Source organism: Bacillus rossius, chromosome 15 (assembly GCF_032445375.1).
Source record: "Bacillus rossius redtenbacheri isolate Brsri chromosome 15, Brsri_v3, whole genome shotgun sequence".
NCBI classification, from domain to species: Eukaryota; Metazoa; Arthropoda; class Insecta; order Phasmatodea; family Bacillidae; genus Bacillus; species Bacillus rossius.
The window spans coordinates 45,497,842-45,521,047 of NC_086342.1; the positions used below are offsets into that span (position 1 = coordinate 45,497,842).

At 40.2% G+C, this 23,206-nt stretch overlaps 1 protein-coding gene across 3 annotated transcripts in view; it reads right to left on the reverse strand.

Moving 5' to 3' along the window:
- LOC134539562 (E3 ubiquitin-protein ligase goliath-like) overlaps positions 1-21,711 on the reverse strand; it is a 241,399-nt gene extending 219,688 nt beyond the window's left edge. For all 3 annotated transcript variants that reach the window (XM_063381703.1, XM_063381702.1, XM_063381705.1), the window contains exon 1: positions 21,238-21,711. In XM_063381703.1, the coding sequence (XP_063237773.1) occupies positions 21,238-21,679 (442 nt within the window). In that variant the 5' untranslated portion in view covers positions 21,680-21,711. The remainder of the gene's footprint in view (positions 1-21,237) is intronic.
- Positions 21,712-23,206: the final 1,495 nt, after the last annotated feature.

Genomic DNA, 23,206 nt, shown 5'->3' on the forward strand with positions numbered 1-23,206 from the left:
AACAGAAGCGTGGCTGCACGTTGAACTCGGTAGTCCCAGGGCAGGGGAAGCCTTCTTTTCACAGACGAGAGAGCCAAACGACCGATCTTGCATCTTCGGGAATTTTTTTTTGTTCTTTGTAACTCATGATAACTAATAGTCAATTAGGTTAGGTTAGCTACATTATAAACACTTTAAAACATTGTGGACGGTTGATTTGGTTAGGATAGCTACATGTAAACGGTTTCCTATCCCTGGATAGCTACATATTAAAAAGTTACTTGCTAAGCAACCATTAAAATGATTTTACAGTATTTTTAATGTAGCTATACTTACCTAATATAACCAACCATCCACAATGTTTTAAAGTATTTATGATGTAGCTAACCTATCCTAATCGACCGCAACATTTAATGCGACACCGGTTTATACGATGAGATAGAACGGAAAAAAAAAAAGAGAGCATGAACTTCGGGTAACTTCGGGTGTTTGTCTCTCGTCTGTGAAATGAAGGCTTCCCCAGGGCAGACGCGACGCGAACACACCGGTGTTGTGGAGCGAGTCCTCAGGCGACACGTGACCGACTGCCGACTGCACAAGCGTCAACAAAGGAACCTCGGCGGCAGATGACAGCTGACAGCTGACAGTCGCCAGCTGCGGGACAGCTGTCATCTGCCGCTGCCACCTAGAGGCGGGAGTGCGGCGCACGCAGGCCGACTGGCAGGAAGCCTAAGATGTAGAGCTGTAGCAAACCGCATGTACTCGGTACTGAGTAACGGGTGCGCCATCCAGTACCGAGTAACGAAACATTACACACGAGTGCATTTCGTTACTCGCATTTTTCGTACTGTGGGATTTATCGTTAGAATGTTGTTTAAATTTTATTGTCAATAAATAATTCTTGACACCTATTTGTGGCTTTTTCATTGTAATCGACGCATATTGGATTGCGATGTTATTGTGATATAACATAAGCTCACGGTTAAAATTTTCAAAATAGTAAATTCATTGCAAATTTAGTAGATTCCGTCAACAGTTCACTTGTAGTTCTACACTTTACCTATTAAATCAAATTAAATTTAGAATGACATTAACACATTTCTGGTTGAAAATACGGAAAAGTGAAAAACATGCACCTTACGCAGTTTGGTATGTAATGATTACGTATGTTTTCTACAAATTACGATTGTTGCGACGCCGCGACGTCATAATTGTATGCGTACGCCAATACGACTCGATTCGTAGCTCTAACATAACATAGCATGTTGTGAGGTATCAGAAGTAACGAGTAACGTAACGATACGATAGTAACGAGTACTAATTGTTATGGTAACGAATACATACGGGTACGCTTTCTTTCGTTACTTTTACACCTCTACTAAGATGTCCATCAAGTTCTGTCTCTGCCCGAACACGCCCGAATATTCACCTTCGGCCAACCTCGGGTTTATTTATATATATTTATATTTCTCTGTTTCTTTTAATGTAGCTATACTAACCTAACTAACCGTCCATAGTGTTTTACTGTAGCTAACCTAATCGACCACTTTTAATATTTGAATTCATTTTTCCTGCGCAAAAATAAAACAAATCCCGAAGTTGGCCGAAGGTGAATAATTGTTCGGGTGTAATCGGGAATGGCAGAACTTTATGTGCATCATCAGACTGGCTGGCCGGGAGACTGAAGAAACCAGTGGACAACCAACACCCCGCCTTCCCGTTCGGCCAATCAGGCGGTCGCTTCCAGTCCGCAGGAGCGCGGCGCGGAGACACCGGACTGCCTCACGAGTCGAGCTACATGGTTGAAACCTCACGTGGACTGGAATATGGGGTTGACTATTTTCAAACCGGTATGTTTCTTCTCGATTTTTAACATTAATTGTACTTTAACTTCATTTATGTGTACCAAAATTATGCTCTAAGGAATGAAAAAAGAAGGATGGGTTGGTTTTTTTTTTTTTTTTTTCCAAAATTCCATTTAGAAAGCGACCTGACAATTTTTTTATAGATGATATGTTGAACAGTAATTTTCTTATTTGAAATATCACGTGTGCAAATTTTCATCAAACAGTACCAAGGGTGGGAAATTGCGATGGGGGTTATTTTTTATCTTCTTCCATGAAGACAGTGACCAGCCTTTATTTATTTTTAATTTTTAGATATCAATTATAGTCAGTAATTTTTTCCCTTATTTTGAATGTAAAGTCAACAACATTCCATCAAGTACCTAGTGTCAGTTCTAATTTTAGGGGTGGTAACGGGGGATGGGGGTGATTTTTTCGAAATCTCACCTAGACTGTGACCTTCCTTGTGTTTGGAAGGTCAAGTTTGAAACGTTTCATCGCAATCGGTTGAATGGTTTAGGAACGCATTCGGAACAAACAAAAAATAAACATTAATTTTCATATACATACATATATAGTGCATTGAGCCAGCGGGTTATGTTACCAGTGTGACGTCAACTTTACGCCGAGAATATTGCATTTAATCATCTATAGTATTATGTAATAAATAATAAATATTTCGTTAACATTGGAACTATCGCCTTTGCAACATGTACACACTGCTTGCTATTCCCAAACGTTTGTCACTACGTCACCCACTTTTTTCAAGTTTGTAATTGGTTCCTACGCTGTATTTTTTTTTTAATGAACAGAAATATTAATGCAAAATTACATATATTTGTAAATTTTACATTTACACGAAAACAACTCTTATCACTACAAAATACTTTTCGCAGTAATACTGGGTACCGATTCTTACCCGGGAATTTATGTTTTGTGTTGTCCCAGTACCTGCAATAGTTAAAGTTATTTGTTAACCATTCCCTTAATAGCTTTCTAGTATAACTTCACATATTAATAAGCATAATAAATTAAAGCCAAATTATTAAATATTACATCATATTTACCTACCATGGCATAAAAATTATGCTTGAATGAATCATCAATTAAAATTTGTAAGAAATATTTAGTATTATCTCGAAAAATTTATTTCATATTTGTAAAAATAAACATAGACATGTGTTGTACAAAGTTACAATATATTTCTTGCCGTATTTCAAATTATTTCTTGGCAACTAGTTTCCAAAGAAATATATTTTAAAAAGTACACACAATTTTTTTTCTTTGTAAGCTTGGCAAATACCAATTATATAGGCGATGAGAATGCAAATAGTTGGCAGTCTATAGTTTGTGCGTGTGCTCTGCCTGTTCACGAGTCTATGGTCGAAGCATCAGCTGGCGTCGCGGTTGGCAGGCCTGTTGATTTGCAGTCTACAGTTTGTTGCCATATTTTACGTGAGTTTTTCAGTTCATATCATATCAGCAACATCGTAAACTGTTATTGTGTGCTAAAGCCTGTGTCGCGTGACTTGTCTGGAACTTGACAGTTATAAAATGCATAACTTACGTCTCCTTCTGCAACTGTTATTTTGTCTCTTTTCCGCTGGCCTCCACGTTCACCTGACATAACGCTTCGGAGTTTATAAAAGATCGTGTCTACGTTCCGCTGCTACATAATGATTTGCCAGAGTTGAGACACACAATTGAAGAGGCTATTGCTTCCATTACTCCGGACTTGTTAACCAAAATTGTGAGGAGAATTGGATTTTAGGTTGGATGTGTGCCGTATAACTAAAGGTGCACATATAAAACACTTGTAAGAAAAACTAGGTAAGTTAACCTTTAATTTAATATGTAATTTGTTATAAATGGTCTAAACTAAACTGTTATGATAAACCGTTGAAACTGGCACTGTTTTAAAGGACATCCTTTATGATAAAAGTTGCACGAACAGAATACATCTCTACGACTGCAGGAGACTTGGACTGCCTTCACGAGCTGATGTTTCTGGCGCAGACTGCTCAGCGTGTTGCCCTGTAGTAAGTGACGTTACAAAACACTAGTACTTACAAGCTTTCACGAACTGACTTGAACAACTCCCGACTACTGTTGGGAGATATACGAGCGGCGAAAGGCCAACAGAAAGGTTACGTGATAGGTTCATAACATGCTAGTAATCTATTCTCAGTTCAAGCAACATAAAGATTTGTATACAAAACGTCTCAGCCATGTGTTGACATGGTATTTATGTGGTATCTCGAACCTATTTTTCTTTTTTTTTTTAATTTCTCCCTAACCATTTATTTTTCTCAATGAACTGTTTCACACCAAACAATTTTTCATATTTCTGTGGACGAAAGAAAACACGACAAATGTAGCTCTTGTTGCTTCCGGTTAACGCCACAGTTGTGTAAGCCCGCTCGCGCTTACGTAATAAATTATATTTTAAGTGGATTAATTAAGTATTTTGATTGTTATAAATAATCTATAATAAAATTCCCTGTTTGCAGTGATCGTTAAGTACGCTAGAACTAATTTCATTAAACAGAAATTTCTTAAACGAAAAGATACAAAATGACCACCAAGGTAGTCCATGCCAAATGTTCCCAGTCAAGTTTCTGCACATGCGATGGACAAGAAAGCGGCGCAAGTTTTGCAATGACCTTCATGACTGAATGTCTGCTTTGTTACAAAGCGGCGGGTCCGAAACACAAAATACCGTCTTTGCGCCGTCTACGTACACAGATGCAGCGACGAAGGCTGGGTAACAGATGACGGTCGATATTCGCAGACTGCAGTGAGGGCAAAGGAAACGCCCACGGAATCCGGGCCACATAAACGGCCAGTTGGAAGTACCCGCACACACAAGACAGAAAAAAAAAAGGTTCACCTATTATATTGCGTAAACAATGGAGCTTTATCCTTATCATAAATCAAGGTCAAGGCCAGAATTATGTGAAGGGAGTACGGTTTAACCATTATATCTTTTTTTTAAGACTAAGTTCTCTATAGTTGCATTTTAGAAGAAAATTAATTGCCACACTAAAATCCCGGGTAATAGTGGACTTTTAGAACTTCAACTTTTACACATAGAAATTTAACCAATGATTTAGCTTGAGAAAAGAAAACAACATTTTATAGTTTGGTTTTTATTTTATTGTTTTAATACTTAGCTTTAAGGCAATTATTTGAAGAACACGTTAAAAAAAGACATAAATACGTATATATAAATGTTATTAAAGGCATGAAACACTAAATTCAAGTTTGCACTAAAGAAATGCTTACAAAAATACGTGTGCATGCCGGAATTAAATATATACTAGGAAACACAATCCCTGCCGCTTTTGTGTGTGCTTGTGTTTGCGTGCGTGAGTGTGTGTGTGGCATGTCGGTCTACAATGAGAAGGATATTCATTATTGTAACTCACTAAAGATTAAAAAAAACATCCTTCCAAAATAAAATATATGTAACCATGTGAAGCTAAGTTGCTACAATTGTGAATATTCTGTCTTAGCTTTTTTTTTTTAAATCCTGGAAGGGAGGGACGCGGACTCCTTGGTGACTGGAGTACATCACAGATCTTTTACATGACAATGTAATCTCGGTGTTTTACTCATTCCTGCCATTTCAATTTGTGTCATAAACACATCTCATTCACTTCGATTTCGATTATCTATATCTCAGATATCAACCCAGCTACAGTCTGCTTTAAATAAAGTGCTTACTTTGCATTGGCAGTTCGCGCTCGGACAAAGTACAGTAAACTCCCTATTATCCGCGGGCGGATGATCCGCGGTGCGGATTATCCGCGCATGCTACGAAAAAATACAGCACATATGTAAATCTGTATTTTATTACAAGTGAGCAAATTGGAACACTACTGTCGAGTGTATTATGTGCAGTATACAGTAAAACGCCACAGGCCTTCTCGGAACTCACGCAGTGTCTGATGAAGCCTCTGAGTACGTACAGTGCTGTATCCTCGTTAGGAAGCAAGTACCGAGCACTTTTATGTTTACATTACTGAAATGTTTTGTATGTTAATTATTCAGTAAAATACTAAAATTTTAGCATCATTTAACAAATTTTACTGTTAGTTGTAACTTTTACTGTACATACATTTTTAGATTTTTAAGTTGAAATTAATGTTTCCTTTTTTGTTTCCCATTTTCGGCTCTTTTGCGGATTATCCACGATTTTCACTATCCGCGGTGGCCCTGCCACTTAATTTCGCGGATAATCGGTAGTGTACTGTACATCACATCTTAGAAAATGGCTTATTTAAAAAGAAAAATTGTGATTTTGTGGAATAAAATACATTACACACACCAGACGGTTTATAAACCTCATTAATGCAAGAACTAGAACCGGGGATAGGGCTATCCGTTGAGAGTAGGTAGGGACATTTAGTCCCCTGTAAGTTAACGCCAAAAACCCACATCACTTAAAGTGTACACGTAACTACACTGCCGCCAATACGTGCTTCCTCAAAATATTATTTTTATTTTTATTTTACCGTATTTAGAGAGCCCGACTTCAATTTGTTCCTCTTACTGTAACCTATCGACTTCAACTTTAATTCTTGGGAAGCCATCTTTTCACAGACGAGAGAGCCAAACGTCCGATCGTGCATCTGCGTTTTTTTTTGTTTGTTATTGTAAATAAATATGGCGGTGTTGATAAAAGGTTACTAATGGGCAATTAGGTTAGGTTACCTACATTATAAATACTTTAAAACATTGTGGACGGTTGATTTGGTTAGGATAGCTACGTTAAAGATACGAAAAAAAAAACACGAACTTCGGGGAACTTCGGGTTTTGGCTCTCTCGTCTGTGAAATGAAAGGCTTCCCTTAATTGTTCCGTGCGCGGTCAAACACAAGGGCAGTAAGAGCAGGAAAGGTGAGGCACGGTGAGGTGTGTTTATTCCCACACTCCCGCCGAGCCAAGGGCGCCCATACCCGGGGGCAGGGGGGGGCCGTGGCCCCCCCCTAGCTTTCAGGGAAGGAAAAAAAATAGTGTAGTCAGGTGCTTTACTTTAAAGAAAATTATTTAAATTCGGTATTATGTAGAAGTGGTTCAACACGAAGATATTATTGTATATCGTTTTTTACATGTCTGCTTCATTTTTTATGTTAGTTCAAGCATTAGTTTCTGCCGCTGCGATATAAGGTGTTGTGTACAGGGAGAAAACGCTGTTCAAGCGCAACGCCCGTGGCGAGTCATTCCCCTTCGTAATGCTACCCAAGCTCACGCGATAACACAACACAACAGATTTAGAACAGTCAGAGTTTAGACGACGCGACAGTTGACACGTGCTTGTAGACGGCGAAATGTTTTGCTACTTTTTCGTCATAATGTGTATGTTCACAAATAACATCTCAAAACAGAGATTTTTCAATAGTCTTTAGGTCTACAGTTTTATGCATCTGGTCTAGATTTAGTTTAGTGTATTCAGTCAGTATAAATAACTTAAGTGTAAATAAATCAGTGAAAGTGTTATTATGTAGTGTTTCTTAGATTTCCTCATTCGTCACATCCGTTCAGATTATTCACAATTTTTAAGGTAAGCTAACACCTTTAAAGTTACTCAAATAAGAATTATTGTCCAGAAAAGTCTACAACGTAAAATTTATGTTGGAATTTTGAATTTGAGGAAAACCACTTTTTCCCTTCAAAAGTGTTTAAAGGGATAAGGATTCCGCTACCTTCAGTAGACTCGTAAGCAATTTACACTAGAATCTCGATTTTACGTACGCTCACGGTCGCTTGGATTGCATTCGTAAAATCGTTATCTTCATAAAATTTTAAACACCCCACCCCGTGAAGATACATGTTATAATTTATTGAACGGAATATATATAATATTAAATAGTAAAAACAAGACTGCCATCTGCCCTCTGCCCTCCCTTGCGTTCCCCTTATTTTTTTTTAACATTCCACAACTTGCCTCATTGCATAGTGACATCACAGCGACTAAACACAGTTGCACCACGCATTGCATCATGTTAACTTTTGTGTGGTGACAGTAGGTTGTCCGACATGCCTTTCTTGGATATCTTTCCTTTTCGTAAGACGCGTGCTACTAAAATAAATTTATATTTGAGTTTGCAAACTTGTTCACTCCTTGCCAGAGACAACTGAAAACAGACGAGACTTTCCAGGGTTAGGTTGATGAGCTGGAAGAATTCCCTGCCTTGCATTTTTATGGACTTCACCTTATCATATTTATCAGTTAATCTTTAACAGATAGGCTTGAAGAATATGAATGAACGCACTTTTAGTAACATAATCGAGGAGATCAAGCACACAGTTCAGTGTACACCTGTACTGTTTCATAAAAGTGATCATAGGTAGGGACTGAAAAAATTCGCGGTTTCAATGACCACTCGGATAGACTCCACGATTCTCTATGTACTCGGGCAACTATCACCTGGTCATTGGCTACCGACTCGGGACACCTGTTTATTGCGATTCTTATGATTCGATACTTCTTTAGTTGAGTCTTTGCCATTGGCCTAGAGTCCTTCAGGTAAATTGCGGTCCAATCACTGACGCAGCATTAAGCTAAATGAGTTTGGATTCCAGCCTGTCTTGAAAGGAATCCGCGAATTTTTACTGTCTCTAATCATAGGCTTATTTGGTGAAGAAAAACGCTGCTCTGTAACGACAGACATTCATTAAAAACACAGTACATTTTAGTGCGAGAAGCCCTTGAATTTGTGATAGCCACAGGGAATTATTTGTTTGTATAGTAAGTTAAAAAAAACTTAGTTGAAAATTCGCTCGTCACGTCTACTTGCTGTCAGTTATACCATTTTTGAGCGTTTTTTACTGGGAAACCGATGCAGCGAAGGTAATGAATGCGACACATGTCAAGATAATGCCTAATGGCATGGGTTGTTGGATATTAGCGGAAAGGAGAGGAAGTAGCTACTCAATATCGTTTCTTTCTCTCACGCTTCACAAGGTTTCAAGCTCAGTTGCTATGCTCACGAGCTGGAAATGTTGGAATGAGTAAGTAATGTTGAGTATAGTTCATTTGCGGTAAAATATATATTTTTACGGCCTTGACATAATTTTTCAATCGAAGAAATTTCAAACTTTGCGACAAATAAAGTGTAACTAGTCCATTTTTTCTTTTCGATTTTGAGTTTGATGCCGCAATAACTTATACAATATTCACTAACGGTAAATGGCTGTTGTATTAGCTTTAAAATATGAATACGCTGTGCATAAAAAATTAATATTTTTATATGTTTTCATAGTGTTTTTTTAATTTTTATTAAATATATTTTGGTGTCAAAATTTCCGAATTTTAGTTGGTTCCTGAAAAATGTATTCGTAAAAACCCGGCTTCGTTGAGTCCGGGCTCCGTAAAATCGAGGTTCTAATGTACTCTTAATTCTGAAGTTAAGTACTGAACATGTTATTTAAGGGTTTATCAGGGCCGTATTTACGCGCAGGCTATCTAGGCTGTAGCCTATGGGCCCGCACCACACGACACGAAAAAAAATTATACTGCGATGTGGATCTTCTTATATTCTTAAAATACGCGTCGACATATTGTCCAGTTGTTTTGTGTGGATTAATTGCGCTGAACTAAACTCTTCTGTGTAAAGCTGATTATGAGTTATGTCAGCATTTAGAAATTTTCGATTATTTTCATTGGTTTTGGTGTCACTTAATTCCTTAACCTCTAAATAAATACTGTTTGGTTAAATTGTCTAGTTTAATAATAAACTAATTTTTTCTGCGCTTTACTATCACTTAATAAACTTATAGTCCTCGACTACTGAATCCATCTGTGCTAATTCTAAATGATAAGCAATTATGATTCATATCGAAACATAGTAATATTCATTTAATTGTGAAACAATTTTTGACTATAATTATAAGCGTATTTCAGGTGTTACATTTAAAAACAACTGTTTTCTGACTGTGATAACATATTTAAATCGTTTCTCTCCCAAAGTTGAATCTTTTGACCAACACGTTTTCAACTTTATAATTATTTTAATTTAATTTGTACGCGACATTTATTTAGGGGTAAAGAGAGCAATTAGTTGAAGGACTGTATTCTTGATATCCGTGTACCCGAGACGCTGTAAAAGTTTAAGGACTGTATTCCTGCATTTTTAATGCTAAAAATTCATTTGTTTCAATAAAATAGTTAATATTTAATTAATAAAGTAGCCAATAAAGATTTTTTTTTATGGCGAATGAGTACTGTGGTCTAGTATTTTAGTAACAGGACAAAAAATTTTAACAGGGTCAGAACTGGAACTATTTTATGGCTAGTAACAAGCCGCAGTTAAGTCTTCCAAAAGATTAAAAATACTTCATACCCCTAAGTCTGGCCCCCCCCTACAAATTATCATATGGGCGCCCTTGCGCCGAGCGACTCCATTGTTCGAGGCCTGGGTCGTAGAGAGGCGGGCTGGCGCACGGAACACGGCAGATTGTTTGTTTACAGTTTGTTGACGCCAGGCACCGCGGCGCTACAGAGGCCGCTAGCGAGGGGAGAGTCTGGAAGCCCAGTTCCCACGGCTGGGCTCTGCCACGAAGCCTGCACACCTGATCATGTGTGAACTTGAAGCCTTCTTCCCACGACCTCAAAAATGGACAGTAAAGATGACAAAGACGCAGATAATAGACCAGATTCCCTCCCCCACAAACGGACTGATGACGTTTGACTGTTTGTCCCTGACGACGGGAGCATGACGTCAGTTCCGAAACGTCACAACTTATTGGCGTAGGAAGTCTCCCGTGTTCGCCTGTGTACTTGTTTTGTTCAGAAAATCCGTTTGGTTTCGTCGGTGGGTTCGCCAGTGTTGTCCAAGGTTGCTTGTATGGTTTTACATTTCTTGTTGCATGGTCTCGCATGCGTCTGGCTAAATTCCTTTGACGGAATTCTCTGTGCTGTCTAGGAATTGAATATTGGCATTTGCTTGTTCTCTGTGTGTTTGTGTATTCATCTTTGTTGTCCATTCCTAAAGTTTTTCTATGACAGACATTGTAAACCTGCAATATCATGTGTCCATTAAATTTATTTTCCCATTGCAAGAATTAATCAAAGAACGTATTATGCCTACAGTAGAAAACATTTTACAAACTGAACAGTCCAAAAACCAGCGACATCGGCTAAAAATTCATCCAGGAATTTGAATTCCAATGAATTGGCAGTAGCTATTGTATCTGACACAATGAAGTCGTTTACTTCTTCTAGCATTACACGTTATCTATGTTAAAAACAGTTGATTCAAACGTAAGTATAGAACAACAGCAAGTTATTTAAAAATGGGATGTGGCTGTGTCATGGACAATACGTGTACGTAACAGGTCATATTTTCTATACAAAATATAAAGTACGCTATTTTATGTATGTTATAATCATGTTTGAACATTAAGAAGTCCTTCGGGTTTCCATGTTTTGTTTATGATAGCAACTATTTACGTTCGTTTGGTCCAGGAAAGAAATCAAGTGAACAAATAATTACCGTGTTATAACATTCTTAATTATAGGTCTGTGATACGAAGAGTACGACACAAATGACATACAGGATACATAGAGATTTCTGGTACGTAAACGTTAAATCAATACAGGTATTAACCTAACGTCATGCAATCGATAGATTTTGACGAGAGCTGACGACTGAAACTCAAACGAACGTCGTAGCTTCTCCGAGTCAAAAGTTATACTAAATGGAAATCTCGAAACGCAGCAAAATTATCTCAAAATGGCGGCGCTTCCCCCTCCACCGCGCGCGATGCGTCACAGTCCTCAGCGTAACGAATTCTTTGATCCTTTAACTATCCAGTGGTGTAATTATATTTTTGGATGGAGATGATAGATGTGTAGCTGCAACACCAAACTGTATCCTCCGATTTTGTTATAGTTTTTTTTTTTTTTAATTGCCTCCCGCTATGGAAGAAATTTTAAAGACGTATTCACGTCAAAAGTAAGCTGTCCGAATAAACGTGCTGTGCTGGTGGTAGCAGGCCGATCAGGCACGGCTAGCGGCTACTAGGCCGTGCGGGTGGCAGTGAGCCCCCTGATCAGGCCGATCAGGCACAGCTAGCGGCCAACGGGCCGTGCGACAGTTGCGAGCAAACAGCGGCCACCGCACGAGCATAACGCGGAAGTCAAACATTGCGTCACGGCTCGCAGTTAGCAGAGAACACTGGCCCACATACTGGGTCGTGTCCGGCCGTGGTGTTCCGCTAACCGTGTGTCACCGGCACACGGAACAACATACATCTCCGTCTGCACTCCTACAATCAGCAGCGAGACACAACACTCGCCTCTGCTTATTGTATGCATTTATGAAATACGTTTCTCAAGATAATACTGAGCATTTCTTACGAAAATTGCATAACAATTTTATATTTTAATTAACGTTTCAATCAAAAATGTCCGCAGGCTTTCACGGCCATTATCTGAAGTAGCTCGGCTTCTAGGTTGTAGCCGCGTCCTTGGCGAATAATTCACCGGCGTTTCGGTCGACATTGCAGTCGCCATCATCAGGGAGCAGTTAACTACTGGTGCGCAGAGCCCCCACAAGTCACCGCGCCGTTTGAAAACTGCTCACGTTATCCGAGCGGTGTCTGTTTATACGCCGAGTGCGGGTGTTTACGTATGAAGTTTTAAAAATGTATTTTTTTAGAATAATGCGAATGGCTAAAAACCTGATGTTTTCAGAAGAAGAAAAAATCTAAAAAATGAATCACCCAGGTACGCATTATTGAAAACACTCGTTGCACATTTGTCTTCATTTCTCCGCCATTAACGGTTACCGCTCCTATCTCCCAGCCACCGCTCAGTGCACGACGAGAAGACTGCGCGCTAGAAGCACCAGCGAGCGTCGCGCTTATTATCCCGCCTCACTAACACACATACACTCGAAACACACGTATTCCGTCGCTGTCCAATGCCAGGGCCTAATCGAGCCGTCTGGCGCGCAGTGAACATGCCCCAAGCCCCCAGGTCATTACATAATGCCTCATCGCAAGAGGACACTATCGCGCTGTGACGGCGCCAAGTCACGTTGCTGTTGAACTGGAGCATTGTTGCATTGGCAGCCGAGTCACGTCCTCCCCGCCACACGAGACGCCTCGGAACATTCGGGCGATGGATTTGAGGAACCTTTTTTTATCCCCCATCTTTCAACAGCGGTTTAAGAGAGCAAACTTCAGAAGTATCGGTAAGTTAAATAAGACAAACATACAAGCTGTCCAAACAAGACTGTCCCAGTTTCAACACTTTAATTTAGACTGTTTACAACATATCATACACCAAAAGGAAGGTAACCTAGTTTTTTTCTTTTCTTCTTACAAATGTTCAATATGTGCATATACGGCACGCATACAACCTAATAGTCCAATTCTCCCCACACTATGGCTAACACGTCCGGAGTAATGGAAGCAATAGCCCCTTCAGTTCTGTGTCTCAACCCTGGCAGATCATCAGGTAGCGGCGGAACGTAGACACGATCTTTTTTATAAAGCCCCAATAGAAAAAAAAATCGAACGGCTTTGTCAGGTAAACGTGGAGGCCAGCGAAAAAGAGCTCTGTCGCCTGGAATTGATCTATAACATCGGCGGATGGTTTTTTTTTATTGGCTAAATGGGGGATCAACAATTAAACTTTAGACTAAACGCCGTTGAACTGAAATCATAGATTCAGTCTTAGCGAATTGCAACAAAAAAACGCTTTACGCTCAGGAGTCGTAATTTTGCGTAAATGGCGCTGCAAGCGAGAAAACAACAAAGCAGTACTCGCGCATGCTCTTATCTTAAAAAAGGGTTTAAGTTACTCTTTAATTGTGACCTTGAACCTACACACTACAAATAACTATTAAAATTTATATTTGGGACATACTTTTATGGACTTAACGTACATGTCCCCCAAAACAAATTCATTTAACTTAGGAATTGGAACGGATTGAGGTTACGTCTCAGGTTCACACACTTTTTTTTCTTTAAATATTTCACTCTCACAGCTATTATTCAAGGGCTACAGCTAAAATTATGACGTGATACACATTTTCAACAAATATTCACTAACTGTAACGTAATGTGGGTAAACAAATCACACACGTAATCGTAAATATCATCACTTGCGTGACTTTTCGCACCCATATCTGTTTGAAATTAACTGTTACAGAACAGGGCTGCATCGTGCCGAACAATGTTGATGAGTACATGAAGAAGCTACCTGACGTGAGACAGGTTGCCCCGGGGGGGGGGGGGGCGAGATGCTAGGCTCTTTCGGAATGCACGTACGGAGGAAACCCACTGGCTCACCACGTCCGCGAGAAATATTCTGGTCCCGACCTGCCCCACGCAAATCCACGAACATTCGTTTTTGAATAAAAAAAAATTGTTTGGTTATAAATACTTTAGGCAGTGTGCTTTCGAGTTGGTTGAACATAACAGATCGATTATTTGCGGGCTGTGGAGTGAATAATTGATCAGTGTGTCGTTCCGTCGCTAGGCAGATCGATAAGCCAGGCTGCTGTGGGCTAGAGACATGGGGTCACGTGTACAGGCGCGCCGCAGCACCGCTAACGTAACAACAGCTCTGATGAATGAAATATGTAGGGCAAGTGTACCGAATATGAGACCCCTTTTTAAAAATATTAATATTTTGTTATTTAAACCACCATTGGTAGATTTATTTATCTTAGATGATATATTATGTAATGCCCTTTTACTTCAAAACAGGGTTGAGCACTTGTATTAAAACAGAAAGTAATTAAACTAAGAAATTTAAAAAATGCGAAATTTTATGAAAACAAAAACGTGTTCCAAATATGAGACATCCCCTACATTATGTTCCAAATTCCATATTTGATATCATTTAGTCACTTTTTGCACTTTTGTTTGTTACACATAGGACACCCAAAACATGGATCAGCTCCGCAATCTTCAAGAGCGCACCCATAGCACTTGAGGCACTACCGCCATTTCTCGCGATGTTTGTCCTCTGAGAAAAGGCAGCAACATAACAAACACTCTGCATCATCATCACTTGCAGATCCATCACTTTCATTTGAACTGTCATGCAGCGAAATATTTTCGTCACTGGAGTCCTCAGAATCTACAGCGATGAATGATTTGGTAGTTATCCGTAATTTGTCCGAGTTGCGAGATCTGGTTTGTATAGGTCTAGCTTCGTTTCCTTTCTGTTTTCCAAGAACCAATTTCTTACGAGCTTCAGCCTTTTTCTTTCTTGCGACATTTTCATCCAAGCTTGTTTTGTATGGTGATGATGTGATAACATTAGCACTGCCACATCTACTGGATGTTTCTTTTGAAGGAAAATTTGGTAGTGGTGAAATATCCACAAGTCTGATAAAGGGCCTAACTGCACTGCTGAAACATGGCTGATCTGTCTGCATCGAAGTTTCTCTTGGGTGGCTCTGGTCTTCTCTACAAATGGCTGTATCTGAATTCTCTTGAGCTCCATTTTCTTCTTTAGTTTCTTGGCCATTTAATGATTCAGAGAAAGCATCTAATTCATAAATACGAAATATGTTTCGGTTAAATGGAAACAGGCCTGTTTTATTAAAATAATTAACAGATATTTCCATTGTTGCTGCTCTTTGGTATGCAGCACTGAAAAGTTTAGCCACTGTAAAGTTTGTAACAACATGATTTGGGTTTTGGGGCAGCCAGTCTTCTACTTCTTGAGCATAATATGTCTTGAGAGGGAACATAAAACCTAGGTCGAACGGCTGCATCTTATGAGATGAGTGTGGAGGTAAGCAGATGATCGAAACGTGGCTTTCCCTGGCCTTCTCAGCAGGGCCTACATATCTAACTATGTTCTATTACAAAATTTTAAGATATTTTATATAAAATTAAACTTATTAGTTACTGTTCTTACAGCGACAATATTATTTTAAATCTAAATCACCTAATATGAGACCCTATCTCAAATTAGGACATGTAAGTGGTCTCATATTAGGCACCTTATAATGGCCGCTACAAAACACAACAACAAGGCTGAAATTTTAAACTGCCATAGTTCCTTATTTATACACACGGAAGCTTACTTCACTGCTCATAAGAGAGTATGAATGGATAATTAATATAAACGTACCTCTATGTTGATAATAAAGCTGCAAGATGCCACTCACGAAAACTCAAAATGAAGAATATCGTACAAACTGTTATTCTGGATCTCGCGCGCGTCAGATAAAAGTCTCACTCTATCCGTGGTCGGGGAATGGAAGCTGCTGGTAGTTCCAAGAGCAGCTGATAGGTAGCAGCTCTTACTTGTCAAGATAACCAAGGGTCTCATATTAAGGCCGGGTCTCGTATTTGGGTCACCTACCCTACCTAGTATTCATAAAGACCTGGTATTCGTTAAAGTGATAACTAGGGGCATGCATATTTCGCGAAAAGATTCCGAGACTAGATGAAAGTTAATTCACTGTAGCATCGTCTGTGTTTCTTAATTGGGTGAGTTTCTTTCAGGTCAATGTAGATTTTTACAACACCAATCACAGTGAGTCAGTGCGGAATCAAACAAGTCCTGATTGGCCCGGTCAAATAAGGCAATGAATTCTCTCGCAGACGGCCGCCAATCACAAGGAAGAAACCACTGATAGGGTTTACTTTGTTGCGGTCTAATAGGCGCTCAGATTTATTCACGAAAAATGCCTGCCCCTAGTGCTAACTTAATGCGCGCCGACAGATTGACACTTGTTTGAAGCACACGCAGCTGACGAGTCTCAAACAGCACCGTGTCTTGGCCAATGAGAAACCCTCAACTAAAGAATTTCCGAATCACAGGCTCCCAAGTTGAGACGTCTCACCAGCCGGCAGCCAATGAACAAGCGACATTTGCCCGAGTGTACACAGAACTGTGGAGTCTATCCTGGAAATCAGCGCAAACGCGAATTTTTCAAGTCCCTACTAAGGAGTGTTCAGATTGGGAATACTTGGCCCTACAAGTAGTTAGGTTAAATTGATTTCTTATTACACCCTACAGGGCGTCATCAAATCATTATGAATGTTTTGAATAAGATTACATATTAAACACGTCTGTAAAAAAAATCGTTTGCGATGTAATAATTTCTAAAACAAATTTTTATTTCAATCACTCATAATTTACGAATCTTTTTCGTAAAATGTCATTTGATGTTATTTGTTTAATTTTTCTGCATTTATGACAAGAGTATTTGGAAGATAGTTATTTGTGCGACATGGAAAACAACCACTCTATTAATATTAACAAGCTATTAATAAACATTGTAATACTTGTATAAAAAAAACAACTAAAAAAATGATTTTCAAAATAAAGTATGTAGGCTATTTATTCAAATTTAAAAAAAAAATCTGATGGGGCCGCCTTATTTTACTAGCCAATTACAAAATTTTCTACCTAAAAAAAATTCAGCCATTTGAATGATATTCAAATATTATATATATACATACATATATATATATAAATATATGTATATATGTGTATATATATATATATGCTTTTGAGGTGCGTGTGGCAAAAAATATTGAAACCAAATAAATGCATATATAAAATGTAGTGTGAGTTCAAGCATCTCTATTTTTTTTTACCCCAGGCGGACCAAGGTCAGCACAGGGGGCACGTAGACAATGGGGCGACTCTTTCCTGCTACTTTCTAATGCCCTGTTAAGCCCATGTATAATGCATGTGAAAGCACAAAGAGATCTACAGATGCGTAAATAAACAAACAAACTACAAAATACAAAAAAAATTGTCTGCAGTACTGACGAAAGTTCTTCTTAAAATTAATATTAAAAATAAAAAATTACATGACTTCAATATATTTAGTAATTTTTTGCTGGGGAGTGAACATGATCTTACTTGAAGTTGAAAGAAGAAGAAAAATTTCAAAACTAAAAAATATCGACACGGTCGCTCCAGTTTAGACGATAAAAAGCCTTCCCTTCACAGTTGCTGTGATGAAGGCAAGGGAAGCCTTCATTTCACAGACGAGAGAGCCACACCCGAAGTTCCCCAAAGTTTACATGATTTCACAGTATCTTTAATGTAGCTATCCTAACCAAATCAACCGTCCACAATGTTTTAAAAATGTAGCTAACCTAACCTAATTGACCATTAGTATCCTTTTAACAACACCGCCATATTTATTTACAATGAACAAACAAAAACCCGAAGATGCACGATCGAGTGTGTGAAATGAAGGATTCCCTGAAGGCAATCAGGCCGGAGCTGGCGCGGAGCGAGGCAGAAACCCGCTCCCAGCTCTCGGCTGTGACCTTCCACAGGGTCGTGTTTCCCGCCAGGCGAGGCCGGGCGCGCGACCTTGTGTCCGCGATGAAAGTGTCCACCCCACTCTCCCCTTCGCCCGGGACTCCCGTCTCACTAGGAGCGCAGCAGGTTCCAACACAACGCTCACCATCAATAACAAGCCATTCCATTACTTAAATAATTCTGCTATGCTGAAACAAAGCTTAAAATTGTAATATTAAATAATATAAAAAAAACCTGTTGATAAAAACGGTTGAAACCAAGATGGCGTACTTCAGTCACGAACTCTTAGAAGTGAAAATGGAATATTATCACGTGATGCTATCAGTGAAATACGACGAGGAGATGTAATTCCAAAATTCCCAGTCTAAATTTTCATTTTTCAATTTTCATTTCAGATACGTTAAAGATAGTTCATTAGACGTATAATGAACTATCTTTAACGTATCTGAAACATTGTGTTTTTGTTAGGGAAATTTAGAATGGGAATTTTGGAAATACATCTTTTTGTCGTATTTCACTGATAGCATCACGTGATAATATTCAATTCTATTGGTTCGTGACAAAAAGACGCCTTATTGGCTTCAAACATTTTTAACGACAATGTTTTTAAATATATTATTTCATTTTACAAATTTAAGTTTTGTTTCAGCGTAGTACAATTTAAGTAATGGAATGCAATGATATTAATAGTGAGTGACTGCTAAAATAATTTCTCCTGTAGAATAATATATGGTGTTTGGCATTGAATTGATTTTTTTTTCTCTTTCAGAATGACTACAACTTTGATAATACTATCAACTGACACTATTTTGAGGTCTTAAAAAATCAACAAATAGAAAATATTAAAAAAAGTCATAATATACATGGTATATAAAATTCTATTCGTAATGTTAACAACCGGGATAGTATCACTCCGCCAAAACAACAGTTGTAGGCTACAATCTGAGCCATAATGCATACCTCAAGTCTGGGCGACCATCACCTACATTTTTCTGCGGTAACAATAACTTTAGTATTCAAAATGCTTCTTACGTTCTGTCAGTATTATCCGCTGGCCTTGCACACAGAATACCCAACGAATGCCAAGCTTGACATCCTGCGTGGTTCAGAGACTAGTACAATTCAAATAACTTTCTGGTGCCAGGTCGAGTCACAATCAAGGCAAAGCTGGATGTTCTGTCCGAGCTGCAAGCAAGTTATTGGCTGAACCCCACGGGATCGTCCAATGGCCTACGCCGTCACAACACTGTTGCCAAACAATGACGCAAAGATTGATAACACAGTCCAAAGTTTGACAAAAACAATTTCAGATCGCTGGAAGGGTTGGTTACAGGGGGTGGAGAATATGTTTCAAACGTCTGTAAGTAGTTCCTATTTTCTCATTCTGTGTATCTTTCCGCCACATGTCGACCAAAACCTCGCCACGACCTAGCGACTGAATCATGCGCATCCATACCGTCACGAACATAAACCCGTTTCCTTGCAGTCTTTTGCTCTGCATTGAAATTAAAAAAAAAAAGAAAAACCACCATGTTACATACTTTTAACAAATAACAATGAGACAACTGAGATTGGAAACTTATTTCAAAACAGTTATGGAACAAGTTGTTATATAAATCTGGAAATATTACATGGTGGGTGGTTTGGGAGGTAAGAGGGGATTAAAAGGTCATCTTCGTTCTAAGAAATTCTTCAGTGCAGGTTTCCCAAAGATAAAGGAGATTGAAAAAAATGTGATTAAAAAACCACTAAACATAAGAATAAAAATGAAGGCTGTCATAGCAGAAGCGACTATAAAATAACATCTACTGAATCGTTTCACGAGCTGGCAAATGGCAGCTACTCCCGCCGTGTTGTGTACAGCTCACATTATTGTTGGAGTCGAGGTTGCGAATCACTTCCTCGGAGTGTGGACGAGTCTAGTGAGAGTCGTGGCTGTCTGCTAGTCCGGGAAGGGGGGGGGGGGGGGGGCAGGCTGCACCAGCTTTCATAATAAGACAGCAGTTTGTAAGTTACTGCCGACCTCCGTAGCGTAGTCGGATGCAAACCAGCTTACGGTACGAGGGGTCCTGGGTTCGAGTCCCAGGTAAGGCATGGGTGTGACATTTACATGCTGATATTTGATTACCTACGAATTGAAATTGATGATTGCACTGAAACACATTGACCCTTTGGCCGTTTGGCGTAGAGCTGTATGCCACATAATTCAAAGAAGAAGAAGAAGAAGAAGAAGAATGTAAGTTACGATAGTTGAAACTCATGTATGTGATTTACCTCGTTCTACTTCACTGAAGATCCAACTAGTGATAGTTTACAGTTGTTTGGTATGATTTTTCGAGGTTATGTGTTCCTAAGTTATGACAGTCCTAAGTTGTGTGCTTCTATGTCATGGCAGTTATGATTGTTCTAACTTGGGCATTTCTAAGTTATGGTCGTCCTCTGGTATAGCTCTCCTTGTCTTCCACCGGCTGAACGTGGTCAGCGAACATAACCTAGCGAAGGCCACCCCTGTCTCCCCTTTAACCCAGTGCTCGTACCCGATATTCCCGGAGAACAACGCCCAACTATGTACTTGTAAACATTACTTCGCACAGACATTAACGGTGTATAACGGTGTTTACATTCACAGCTATGCCACAAGTGTACAGACATCCGCAGCAGGTTGTTGTCCAACAAATAGCGGAAAACAATGATTTACCTACGACTCAGAATTTGATATTGTCCAACCAGGTGGTCCGAACAGGGAAAATGTTTGAAAATGAGTTTAATGAAATAGCGTTTGAATGCAAATACAAAGCGAAATATGGGTGACAACTGATGTTTAGAGCCACGGAAATTTCGCGGATTCATTTAGTCGCAAGCTAGAATGCAAACCTTCACACTCTCGCACTGTGTTCATGATTGGCACGCGGTTGTTTGGACACGCCCCTCTACGACCGTGAGCCAACGATGTCCAGCTAGGAGAGAAGTAAGCGAATCAGGTAGTGCCAAATAACAAGGATAGAAATGTTCTCGCCAAGAAATCAACCAATGGGAAAGTAAACATGGGTCGAGCACTATCCTGAGGCCAGAGGAATCCGCGAAATTGCCGGGACTCTACAGTGATGTCGTGTCCCCCCAGATGTTCGCACGGCACGGGGCACTCACGGGTGTGCAGGCGCATCTTCTCCAGCTGCGGGAAGTCCTTGTCGTTGTACACCACGACGGCGGACGCGTTGCTGCGGAAGGCGTTCTCGACCTTGACGTCGAAGTTGCAGCGGCCCCGGCGCACCAGCGCCACCCAGGGCTCCCCGGGGGCGGCGGGGGCGGGGTGGCCCACGAGCGGCAGGCTGCAGCCCGTGGGGTCCCCGGCGGCGGTCCGCACCGCCACCAGCACGCCCCACGCGGGGGCGGCTGTGCCCTCGCCGAACTTGCCCGCCTCCTCCTTGTCGGAGCGCAGCTCGCCGGTGAGCGGGTCGCGGTACGTGGCGTTCAGGGAGGCCAGCACGTAGCGGTCCGCCTCGGCGTCCCCGTAGCCCGGCCACTCGGCGCCGGCCCCCGGCCCGCCCAGCAGCAGCGCGCACACACACGGCCACCAGCTCCCCGCCATCACTGCTACTGCTGCGGTCCGCACTGGCTGGCGGCCCTGCGGCAACTGGCGCGGCGCCTCTCCCGCCGCGCTATCGATCCCCTGCGCCGTGACGTCACTGCCCTCCCCTCCCCACCCCTCCACAGCTGGCCGCCTGGGGGCTACTCAGTTCCAGCATCGAGCACACAGGCCCAGAACTGGTTTTCGTGATTCATTGAGCTTCATGCAGCAATTTGGATTTTTCTCAGTGTGCTCTCCAGAATTCCTGTCAATATCTTGTTGGTTTTATCAGTGAGTTACTGTTTGTTTATGACTATACCTATACATATATATATATATATATATATATATATATATATAGAGAGAGAGAGAGAGAGAGAGAGAGAGAGAGAGAGAGAGTTTTCTCCTTATGCTACTGATTATTCCTGTCACATTTTTTTTAAATTATTTCCGAGTGCTTCTGGTTATTTCTGATAAAACATTCTCTGCGTGTTTTTTTTTTCCCTTCTCGTACTGAGACAAACATTTATTTTATTCAATGTTTCGTTCGATTAGTGAATTTCTGTTGCCAAATCAACACTTAACAATTTTTTTTATCCTCTGGAAATTCAGAAAATAAATTTTTCGTTACTCAGTCGATTACTATGCATCGTAGCTATATGGCCTCGTAGCCTTGTAGCCTTGTAGCATCGTAGCCATGTAACGTTTAGCCTTTGAATATATATACTGTATAGAAGTCGCCAGCCCAGGTTAAAACTTCTAATACGGTTTTGAGGTAGTTGGTTAATTCACCGCCACAATCGTCCTCATCTCTAGGGCATCGACTTGTGGTGGTCCCTAGCGGACAAGTGTCCAACTCTTCAGACACCCCTTCCCCCTCCTGTTGAACGAACTTGAGCTGCAGTGAATGATAGGTGGGGGGTGCGGGGAATGACAGCGGGCGACAGTGCTGCCCTCTAACGTGTAAATAACAACTAAGACGATACAGGGCGTTACGGCAGCGCACTGCAGCGGTGAAGTTCCCAAGCTGCTCATCTTACGCTTTTGAAAAACGTAGAGTAAATCCTATCCACTCGCGACTTCTATACAGTATATATATTCAAAGGTTTAGCCTTACAGCCTTGCAGGCAAATGTCGTTGTAGCTAGATGGAGCTGGATCCATCCTAGCGTATCCTATGATCGTATCTTGTAGATCGTATCCTACTGATGAGATTGTATTCCTCTGATGAGATCGTATCCGTTTCATGAGTTTGGATCCTTCTGTTTTTAATTTTCGTGCAAATGTTCGTCATTTTCGTTAAATGTAGGTACATAGTCAAGTCTGTACTCAAGATTGATGATTTAATGGTCCAACACTTCTTGGTCATGTTGTAAGCATAAATTATTTTTCAGGTATTCTTGGTGCAATGGTAGGAATAAGAATGCATAGTTTTTTGGTCTATTTTCTTGTAAAATATTCTAACCATACTGTAGGTTCGACAGTTGAAGACTTTTGTTTTGTCTGCTTGAAATATGTCATATATTTTTTTGAAATATATAACAAGTTA